Genomic DNA, 11,355 nt, shown 5'->3' with positions numbered 1-11,355 from the left:
TTAAAGCGAAAGGCGGCTCGGTTACGGAAGGAGCATGCCAATCCTAATTTGAAGTGCATCTATGAAATAGCCGATGGGGAGACCGTGGCCGGTCGGTTTTATGTAAACCTAAGCCGTCCTATAAAGTTGTTGTTATTCCACCCAATGGTATACGGGCTTGGTTCTTTCATGGCATTTGTCTATGGTATACTATACTTGACGGTTGTCACTGTTCCCAATGTCTGGAGCGATGTATACGGTTTCGATAAAGGCACTTCGGGATTGTTATTTCTTCCTTTGGCCTTGGGATACCTTATGGGGATTTCCTTCTGGACGTGGGCCTGCGACAAATACTACTCGCGGTGCGTGGTACGAAATGGGGGTGTTTCCAAACCCGAATTCAGGTTGCCGATGTTGGTTTGCTCCGGGGGTATCATTCCACTAGGACTTCTTTGGTTCGGATGGTCGACCGAAAAACACCTTCATTGGATTATACCATCCATAGGTCTATGGCTTTTTGGGTTTGGTCTTATTGCTGCATTTCAAACCATTCAGAGTTATTTGATTCACATGAATCCGCTTTTCGCTGCCTCATCTCTAGGCGCCGCCTCGTTATTCAGATCCCTCTTTGGGTTTGGATTCCCATTGTTTGCTAATCAAATGTTCGCAAGGTTGAACTATGGGTGGGGCAATACCTTGTGCGCCATTGTAGCCTTGGCTTTAGGTGTTCCTTTCCCCTTATTTGTTGTTGTGTACGGCGAGCAGATGAGATTATGGGCGAATAGAAGGTTTGAACAGGATATCGCCACGAGACGCGAAAGAAATTTGCAACGATTGCAAGCTCTAAACGAGAAGGAAGCTCAGTTTGTAAACCAGGAAAAGCAGTAACCAAGTGTGCCACTTGGTTATCTCCCAACATTTTTTTTTTTGCGAAAACTATCCACGCTCTTTTGCTATATATCTAAACTATTTTACAATCGGAGGCTATCTAAACTATTTCACAACCGGGAGCTATCTAGACTATTTAGCAACCAATAGCCACCTCTTACCAGTACCGGTGATAACACCCGTATCGGACCTGCATTATAGAGACTCCACATGCTACTGCGTACAGAGATAAAACCGTCAATTGTAAGTTGGCGAGTTTGGATAGAGAAGCTTGTATTAACAATTTTTTATTAACACCATAAATAGAAAGGTATATTAGACCGGGAAAATCGTTGGTATCCATATTGGAAATCTGTGGATCGATGTAGGTGAATAGCGTTTTGTATAGCCTTGGCTATCAAGCTGCAGGGCGTTTGGCGGTACCAAACCAAATTATCCTCTCAAAGTTGGTGCCTTAAGCGTATTATTTTACTGATAGCTAGAAAAATTGCGATTGCAGCGTCTTGCTTTGGGAGTTAAATCAATTTAGATCCCCTGGTGCCGGCTCGCATTTTTTTGTTGCAAAACACCATCCTGGCTGTTGCTGAAGACTAAAGCCGCTTCTCACAATCAAAAAAAATCTATCCTAAAGTTTCTAAAAATGGCCAAAGTTTAATTGTTGTGGTGTTACAACACATTCCATGACGATAAATATGTCACGGGAGTACTGCTGGGGTATATAGTTCCCACGAGCCGCTCGATACATGGCATAGAGTTTTTATTAGTGTCTGCCAATCTCCATACGAGGGTTATATCCGCTCACGTACCAGTTGACGCTCACCCTTCGAATCCGGTGCACATGTCCGATTGGGGAGACGTTAATATTAAATTGGAAGCTTAGAGAATGGTCTCTGAAACAAAAAGGCTTTAACTGTGGCCACTTTCAGAGACTAAGTGGTCTATAAGCGTTCCGTTTGCCTTCACCGTATTTATTTTTGAGTGACAAGAATCCTCTGCGTTTAAGACGCCGGCCCGGTGGAACTTTGATACGTGAGACTTGACGTCACCATAGAGGATAAGGCCACCGCATGTAAATTCGGTCGCATTTGGTCCTCTCCGGAATGGGAGGTTTTCGGGGTTTAAACTTTTTAGAGTACTTGGAGTCTGTCCGCATAAAGTTTCACGGAATGGAGACCTTTACTCATTCTATCTGTGGGTATGTGTCAATTACAAAGTAGACTCTTCGAAGAGTCATAACAAAAAACAATGCGGCTTCCTCTTGCTGGCATGGTAGTACATCACGTGCAAACAGTGTACAACGGTTTCCCCGGGCCTGCTTACATCTATTTGTTCACACCAAACCTGATACGTGCCAAGGCAACTTGCCGGGGTTATCTTTTACTGATAACAAATGGTTCCCCTCGAATTTAGAGTTGAGCAGCAGGGAATACCGGCGTTGACGTTCTAGTTACAGCACCTAATGACCCTATTTAGTGAAGTATCTATCTATTTAGCATTTGCCTGCATAGAAAAAGAAATCCTGCCTGGGAGAGCGGGGTAGACCAGTCTTGCGGATCAAACCTTGAGCCGGCTATTGAACTATATAAAGATAATCATGCAGCCCGTATAGCCATAAAGAGCAGTGATCCACGCTCAGGGCTAGACAATCTGTAAGCCACCGAACAACGGGTATTGTCGGTAGTTAATTTGACATATGATCCGGATGTAGGCCGAGTCGACAATCCAATAGCTACGGGTAAAACTCCCATCCTAAGACGTAACGAGATCCCTTGGCCCATTTTACAGCCTGGGACCACTGCCTCATAGTTTAGAATCCTCGGGACTGTGGCTGCTCTTACTAACCTTCGATAACACTCCCTGGGGAATGTCCATCAGGGCACCACCTATTTAAATGGCGGTCGGAATTTGACCAAAAACGTTAGATAGATATCCCTCCTTTCGGTGCTTCCTGGCAAAAATACAAAACAAAAAACACATAACTCTGGGCACCTGAGGACAACCAGCTACCTGTCTATTAGAGACATGTGGCTTTTATCTGGGAAGTGTTGATCCTTGTTTGTATTAGATACATCTGAGTTATGAAAGAAAACGCGCAAAGAGTAACATTAACAAATATTTTCGGTCCGATGTCCCCGTGGCTCAAGCCGCCTAGTCTATAATTGTGCTACAAAATCTATCGGTCGGGATGGGTAAATGGCCCATAGACGAAACCTGTAGGATTCGAATCACATGTTGCAGGTATTGGGGCTAGCCAAGCAATCTACGAGGATAGCACACAGTGGAATGAATGTCCTGCGAAACCTAATGTTGGGCACCCTCCAAGATCTCCAATAGGTAAACCCGTTTCTTTTTACGATTTAAATGCCAGTCTCTGGCCAATAAATGGTTCGACATTGGTGCGTAGAAACCGGGACCAAACGCGGAGCATTAGAAAGTGGAACATGAGTTTCATTCGAGTAGGTACAGCAGAACCTTAAATCGCAGCATGTGTGCATCACCATAGATATACGGTAGGACTATATGGCATCCTTACCACCACTTTATGACCGCCTTTGTTGCACCATACCAACTGTATATTCTAGCAGCGTGTATTATCCTGACAACAACCCCATACCCCCTTTTTTTCTTCTGGTTTTGTGGGGATGACTGGGTTGCGCCGCATTGAAAGAACCTTGGAATGCCACGCGCCCAATCTACCCCTCTCCGCAGCATCATGCACACAAGATTCCACATGCGCCGCCCAGGAAAGCCTAAATTTCCCGTCCCAGACTACAGCCATTCATGTCATCACCGTGCTACTAAAGTTTACGGCAAGCGCTGGACACTTCGCGATTTGATCTTTTATTAATATCAGCACGCCTGACGCGAATGACAGCAGCCCACATGTGTGATGTATATATAAAGACTAACTCCCTGTCCATTATTTGTCTTCAGCTCCCCGTGACAAGCACCCAGGCACTTTCATTCCCAGTGCACCTTAGTTTTTACTAGCTGAATTTGCAGAACTTTACCACTTAACTAATCTCTACTTTACCCGATGGATGCAATTATCGCTCAGTTGACAAACGGTGCGGCGATCGGCACCGGTATCAAGAAGCTCACGCCAGCTGCTGCTAAGTTGTTAGGCGGCACCATCCCACCCTTCTTGATCCTGCTGACTTTGGGCCAACAGAATGCATTGTTCGGGTCATATCCTGACCACAAAGATGTTGCGCCTCTGGCGATTTTTACAGCCGCTTTTGGTATTTTCTTCCTTGCCCATCTTGGGATCTGGGCCATAAACACGTCACGGGGGCACAAGTTCCACGTTTCGCTTGGGCTTGCCTTCTACAACCTTGTCAGAACCTTGGGGTTCGGTTTCCGTATTGGCTGGGGCTTGGACATTATGCTGGTCAACTTTGGTCTTGCCTCTGAGGTCTTCCTCATTGCTGCCCCGGTCATTCTCGTCTCATGCAACTTAATTCTCGCCCAGAGAATCTTCACCTGGAGACATCCGGTCGGAGGTAACTCTGCTATTTTCTGGACTTTCATGAATGCATCATATGCCAGTGTCGTGGGTGTTGTGATCATGAGTGTAGTTTCGGGCGTGGTCCCTTACATTTACTACCTCTCTGAAAGGAGGTACACCATGTGCAAGAACGTATTCAGGGTGGCTGCCATTCTTAACTGTGTCTACGTTGCTTCTACCGTCAGCTTGATTTTGTTGGCCTATGTCTTCAAGCCAACCACTAAGGACAAGAATATCACCGTCTACCAGCCATGGTGGTTGGACTCCTTCTCCACCTTCCACTTTGTGCCTAAGGGCGCTGCCAAAGAGGCTGAAAGAACCTTCATGGCCCGTGACCACCACTCTCGTTACGCCGTCAGAGTCATTGCCGCCCACCAACAGCATTACAACACTGTGGAAGAGAGCTCGGATGTGCCAGACAGATCTAGACCAAACCTTTCCACTAACCACTCGATCGTCATCGTTACTGTGACTACCTTTTTCCTTCTCCTTGCCGTCATCTTCCGTACCATTGCCTGTTTCGGCAACAAGACCAAGGCGACTGAGACCTGGGTCCACCATCCAGTCTTGATGTACGTGATGTGGGGTGCTCTCGAGGTGTTGATCAACGTCATCTACCTTGTCTTTAGGGTTGACTTGAGATTCTACAAGCCAGACAGATTACCAAAAGACGTACAAGTGCAGACTGGGATCCAGACCCCAAGCGAGCCATATGGCCAACATGAGTATTCCAACGAAAAGTTGGTATCCCACCTGCATGAAGTCACCAATGTCGGGAGAATCTCTTCTGCCGAAAAGGAGCGTGTCTCTCAGAACTCTCAAATGTACGTGTAGTATTTTTTTTTTAATTTTATAGGGCTATGCCCATCGTTTGATAAATGCTACATCGAATGTACGTGTAGGATGTTTTGGTGTATACGTTTCGTGTACTTAAGCTCTAGCCTCAAAGCTCTACATGATAAACCAGCGCCTTAATTATTCTGGAACGAGCATGGCCACATGTCAATTATAACTGCGCATAAACTTCAGGTCCCCACTGAGTTAAGTCTTGGCAATTTGCAGCAATCTTACCAGAATAGCTGTCGTATAAGCAAAACGCAGTGGAAAGGTACACGTCTCCAATTAATGTATGACATTGACGTACACGGGGAAATAGCGCACGAACTAGCTTGAAAGGGCTACAGTCTTACACCGCATATGTAACTAGAATCAGACATCTGACAATGAAATAGCTTGTATGGCCTACAAACACCAGCTCTACTGCCACTGATACCTGAAGATATAGGACACCACCTCTTGAAAGAGTGATCCTGTCACTGGCACTTTCCCAAGATGATGGGATCTGTCAAACTTATCAAATCCTACAGAAATCAATTGGCGTAAAACGGGAACTACAGCACAGTGCAAAGCCAGTGGACTGGAGGACATTCATAGTGACAATAAATTTCCGGTGTAAATCACTACGACTACGACGTTGACACATGTTTTCAGGACGAGTGGCAGAACAGACAAGGGGTTATCTACCCACCGAGGATACCCCACGGTAAGCTGAAGTGTTGGGATGTGAGACAGTCGTAGCGCATACACCTGCAGATCACTCCACTCACCCATCACGTTTTTTTGGATTGATAAAAACCATCTATAGCAAATAACACAGCCTAAGGTGAGCCTATTCAACCAAGATTATTTTGCATTCAATGCTTTACCAGTGTTCGTCGCCGTTTTGTTTAACTTGACGATAAACCCGAACGGATACTGGTACATGCACGGCGCCAATCATGCATACCAGGATAGCGGTTGCAGCCAAACCGACAAATCCAACCCCTATAGAGCCACACCAGAACTGGGGTATCTTACGATGGTTCCAAGAGTAATCGCTTTCATAGTTATGAAAAGTCTCTGCCGATCCCCCACGGTCCTAGTGCATCAACTTGGAATGGCCCGTGGGTTACCCTGCTCCCCACCCTGTAACGGAAACGCCTTACATCAGCACATGAAATTTGCACGTGACCAGACTCTCCTGCACGCGACTAGAGTTTCCTTTAACCAGGGAGAACGGACCGCAACTTGCTATTTGGGTTAACTTTGACACTCCTGTTAATTATCACGATTGGCCATTGATCATTGACCATTGCCATCTCACACACCATGGGACTTGTATGTATACCCTAGAGAGGATTCTGTGGGGGACCAATTGCAATTGCCAGACACTAACAGCCCAGCTGGACAATTTAGCGGAGAAAGCAGCCTCAGGGCCTGTAGACACTCCCAAGAACGTTCCAACACCGGGCGCCGCGCTTCCAACACCGCCAAGCACTCAAAACACTTCGTTGTATGGGGACTCAACCAGGATTACGGCTGAAAAGGCCTCCCCGGAAGCTACTGCTCCAAAAAATGGGAAACCGGTCTCAAAGGATGAAATAACTATGCCAGAAAAGACTTTGCCAGAAAAGGCTTTGCCAGTTGAGACTGCACCAGTCCAGGCAGCGCATGGCTTCAACTGGAAACCCATCGGTGGCTGGGATTCCACCCACACCCATGTCTCTTCTAACAAGCTTGTCGAAAACTACATCATCGACAAGTTCTACTCTGACTGGTACTACAACACCGTACTCGTAGTCGGCACGTGCTTCTTTTCGTGGCTTGTGGCACGCTGGAACATGGGCTTCGTGGCGCTTGTGCTCGTCCTCCTCTGCGCGTCGTCCGTGTATCGTGCAGAGTTCCGCCGCTTCAACCGCAACATCCGCGACGACATGACGCGCGTGGTAGCGAGCGAGCGCCTCGAGACCCAGGCCGAGACCATGGACTGGATGAATTCGTTCTTGGCAAAGTTCTGGGTCATCTACATGCCTGCTTTGTCTGAAATGGTGCTCACCCAGGCAAAGGCCATCTTAGAAGACGCTGCGCCGGGCTTTGGGATCGATGCCTTGACACTTGACGAGTTCACTTTGGGGTCTAAGGCGCCTACCGTCGATAGTATCAAGTCCTACACGAAGAAGGGACCGGACCACGTCGAGATGGACTGGGCCTTCTCATTCCGGCCGATGGACACAGACAACATGACCAAGAACGAAATCAAAACCAAGGTCAACCCGAAGGTTGCACTCGGGGTCAGGATTGGGAAAGGGTTTGTCTCAAAGTCGTTGCCGATTCTCGTGGAAAATATGGAGTTTGTCGGCAGAATGAACGTCAAGTTGAAGCTTTCCAACAACTTTCCGCACATCAAGATGGTTTCGGTGAGTTTCTTGGAGCCTCCGTTGATTGATTACGCGTTGAAGCCTGTGGGTGGTGACACCTTCGGCTTGGATATCATGTCGTTGATTCCAGGGTTATCGACCTTTGTCAACACGTTGATCCACGGAACGTTGAGACCGATGGTTTACGCGCCAAACTCTTTCGACGTCAACGTTGAGGAGCTCATGGCCGCGCAGGCGAAGGACGCTATCGGCTGTTTGGCCATCACCATCGAGAGCGCCACCGGGTTGCAGTGCTCCGACTCCGTGGGCTCGCTCGACCCGTACTTCAACCTCTACACAGAGAAGAACGCGGCCGAGATTGTGGTCACAGACGTCAAGGCCGATACCAGCAGTCCGAAGTGGAACGAAACCAAATACCTCTTGGTCAACTCATTGGAGCAGCAGCTCTGCTTGGACTGCTTGGACTCGAATGGCGTAAGAGCGGACAAGCCTGTGGGTTCGGCCACGTTCGACCTCCGCGAGTTGCTCCAAGAGGATGTCTTTACCGGCTTGAGCGCGCGCATCATGGACGGCGACAAGCTCCATGGAACCCTTAGCTACTCGCTCAGATGGTACCCCGTGCAGGCGCCGGAGGTGTTGGAGGATGGGACCAAGGAGTTGCCAATGGACTCCGAGGTGGGTATCTTGAAGCTCACGCTTCACGAAGCCGCGAAGTTGGACACTTCCGTGTCCATGGTGGGTGTCTTGAACCCATACGCGGAGATCCGCATCAACAGCGAAAAGGTCAGAGACTGCCGTGCGCTTAAACGTACCAACGAGCCGTCGTGGGAGGAAAGTGTTGAAACTTTGGTCACCTCCAAGTCGGGAGCCTCAGTGACGGTTACCGTCAAAGACAACCAGGGCAAAAAGGATCGCAACCCGGTGATTGCCGAGTACTCCGGTCCGCTCGACGACGTGCTTTTCAATCTTTCTCGCGGCGAGGACTGGTTTAAGTGCCACTCGTCTGGCCAGATACGCCTCTCCGCGCTCTGGAAGCCGCTTGCAATGACCGGCGTGGAGTCTGCTACGGGACACTTGCCGGCAGTCGGTGCGCTCCGCTTGAACATCCGCCACGCGAAGGATATGTTGAACCTCGAGGTGGTTGGCAAGGTTGACCCATACGTCAAGGTGAGCATCAACGGGCGCTTGCTGTCACGGACCGTCACCATCGACGACTGCTTGGATCCAGTGTGGAACGAGGTACTCTACTTGCCGATCCAGACGGAGCACCAGCACATCGCGTTGGACACATTCGACTACCAGAATATGACCAAGGACCGGCCGTTAGGGTCCACTGCGATCAGCGTGGGCGACTTCATGAAGCGGGGACCGGATGGCAACTGGTTGGCCTACGAAGGCAACGAGAAAGTCATCACCGCGCCGCTTGCGCTTAAAAACAAAAACAAGGGCACCATCTTCTACTCTGTTTCGTTTATCCCGACGATGCCCGTCTACACCCGTGACGAACTCACCGCCTTGGAACGGGCCGCCGTCAAACAGGCGGAACAGGACGAAAAGGACGCCGAGGAGCAGGCGAGGATGGAAAAGTTGTACAAAGAGAATCCGAAGGACTACGAGTGGTACGAGCACGTCCAGGAGGACGAGATGATCGGGCCGAAGAAGCAGTCCATGACGTTTGACGAGGTCACCTCGTTCCAGTCGGGGGTTTTGTCGTTCGACATCACGGGCGCGCTGTTGACCCGCCTGGGCTTGTTTGTACACTTTATCCTCGACGACTTTGCGTTCCCTGCGTATGTGAGTGCCCGCGCGGAGGGGAAAACTCTCGGTGCCGACTCTGGCGAGGCATTCATCCGCGACCTCCAAAACTCGAAGTTCATCTTGCGCATTGCCAAGAAGGCCGAGGTCACGTCGTCGGACGATGTGGTGTGCGAAACCTCCTTCCACACCTTGGACTTGCTCACCAAGGGCTATTCCAAGCCCGTGGATGTGGCCAGCAACGGTAACTCGGTGCAAGTTCAGTTCGAATTGATTCCTAGTAGTGTGGTGTTGCCTGCCTCGGAAATGGCGGCAGACGTGGGGAAGCTCCAATTGGAAGTTTTGGGCGCCGAAGGCTTGATGGCTGCCGACAGAAACGGAAAGTCGGATCCCTACGTGAAGCTCTTCTTGAACAACTGCGAGGTGTTCAAGTCGGAGAAGGTGAAGAAGACGTTGGATCCGACGTGGAACGAACTGGTGACATTGCCGATTCCGTCCAGGTCCCGCTCCCGTCTCTTGCTTCAGGTCTACGACTGGGACGCTATGTCGGACGACGATTTGCTTGGGTCGGCCATGGTTGACTTGACCCAACTCGAGGCATTGAAGCACGTTTCGTTCAGCACGAAGCTCGACACCCAGGGGCTCGTTAGGTTCAAGGCGCTCTTTGCCCCCGAGTACATCAGACCGGTAGTGGGTAAGGTCTCCGGCGTGGGTATCGATCTCAACGACGTTACCGGCGCTCCGTTGAAGGTTGTTAGCGGTGTTGCCGATATAACTGGTGGTGCCGTGGGTGGTGCTGCGGGTTTGGTCGGCGGTGCGGGCCAGAAGGGCACCTCTTTCTTGAAATCCACCTTTCTCCTGAAGAAAAAGGACAAGAGTGTGCCTGGGAGCAATGTCAGCGATGACAGCAACGTTTCTCCGGCCGTCTTGGAGGCCAATGCCGCGATGGGCGACCCCGACAGCGAACTGGCGTTGGAATCCGATACCTTAAAGCCGCCTGCTCCGCTTAACTCCGCGGTCAATCCGCGCACCAACTATGCCAACGAAGTGCAGGCGGCGAGAGGCAACAGTGTGCCGCCTTCGCCCCACGCCCCGACTCCGAGATCGTCCTTCAACGTCCACAGACGTAACGTGAGCACTACCTCGGGCGCCTCGTCGTTTGCCGAATCAGGTGTTGATGCCAACGGTGCTATGCCGGGCCGCGTGACGATTGTGTCGGCCCAGGGCAACTTCGATGCCGGAGCCTTGGTGGTAAAGGTTTCCCTCCTGTCTTCCACCAAGTCTAAAGATTTGTACAAGACGAGAGCCGTGAAGGCCGTCGGTGGGGTATGGAAGTGGCATGAATCGTCGCCTTTCAAGGCGTCGGTGGACACCACGATGCTCATCACTGTCAAGGAAAACCACAAGTTCGGGAAGAACGTTGAAGTGGGCACGGCTAGTGTGGACTTATCGAGTGTGGTTGGGAGAACTGAGGATTTTACCGTTAACATTGGTACCGGTTCCATCACCTTAAACTTCCATTACAACTAGGGAGATTATTTTCTGTTTTACTTTTCGTTTATACCCTGAATTTTATATATATTACTGTTGAGGTTTGAGGGTATGTTGTAGTGCATACTGATATGCTTCGTTAGCGGAGGGCGAGCTTGTGAACAGGGGGGAAGAAAGATGGTGTGTAAGATACATGTTTTGTTCAAAAGGGTGTCCCGATATTTAAAGCAACATACGGGGATAGTATTTGATCTCTACGGTAGAATACCATGGGGAAGTTTAATTAATTGCTGAGTTTCAATAAAATTAATAATATTGTCGAACCTTTGTATTCCCTTTAGCTTCATTCCTCCTCGTTATGCGGGACCACTTCGTCCTTCTATATTTACAATTTGGAGCCCGTATGCTAGGCACCCCAACTTATGTAAGGAACACTTGAGCTCCTGCTTTGACAGCCATATACGGGGAAGTTGGGGGTACCGTTTGCTTACATAATCGAGTAGGGGAGGAGATGGCACCCAAAAAGAAAGGTCATGG

General features: G+C 49.5%; 4 protein-coding genes across 4 annotated transcripts in view; all 4 read left to right on the top strand.

Moving 5' to 3' along the window:
- BABINDRAFT_176412 (uncharacterized protein) overlaps positions 1–962 on the top strand; it is a gene marked incomplete at its 5' end in the record, with an annotated part of 1,898 nt that extends 936 nt beyond the window's left edge. Inside the window, one exon of the mRNA XM_019131015.1 lies at positions 71–962. Coding sequence (XP_018984847.1) covers positions 71–867 — 797 coding nt within the window. The 3' untranslated portion in view covers positions 868–962. The remainder of the gene's footprint in view (positions 1–70) is intronic.
- A 2,723-nt stretch (positions 963–3,685) lies between these two features.
- Positions 3,686–5,255, top strand: BABINDRAFT_161909 (DUF3112 domain-containing protein). The gene has a single exon (XM_019129073.1). It carries the CDS (start codon positions 3,905–3,907, stop codon positions 5,207–5,209), a length of 1,305 nt encoding a protein of 434 aa, XP_018984846.1. The 5' UTR covers positions 3,686–3,904; the 3' UTR covers positions 5,210–5,255.
- A 437-nt stretch (positions 5,256–5,692) lies between these two features.
- Positions 5,693–6,505, top strand: BABINDRAFT_161908 (uncharacterized protein). Its single transcript, XM_019129072.1, has one exon. It carries the CDS (start codon positions 6,138–6,140, stop codon positions 6,456–6,458), a length of 321 nt encoding a protein of 106 aa, XP_018984845.1. The 5' UTR covers positions 5,693–6,137; the 3' UTR covers positions 6,459–6,505.
- BABINDRAFT_161907 (uncharacterized protein) lies at positions 6,480–11,268 on the top strand. Its single transcript, XM_019129071.1, has one exon. The coding sequence runs from the start codon at positions 6,802–6,804 to the stop codon at positions 10,855–10,857; it is 4,056 nt and encodes a 1,351-aa protein (XP_018984844.1). The 5' UTR covers positions 6,480–6,801; the 3' UTR covers positions 10,858–11,268.
- Positions 11,269–11,355: the final 87 nt, after the last annotated feature.

This window comes from Babjeviella inositovora (assembly GCF_001661335.1).
Source record: "Babjeviella inositovora NRRL Y-12698 unplaced genomic scaffold BABINscaffold_7, whole genome shotgun sequence".
Lineage (NCBI taxonomy): Eukaryota > Fungi > Ascomycota > Pichiomycetes > Serinales > Babjeviella > Babjeviella inositovora.
Note: the sequence above shows the minus strand (reverse complement) of the source record. Positions and strands in the feature narration are given on the sequence as shown.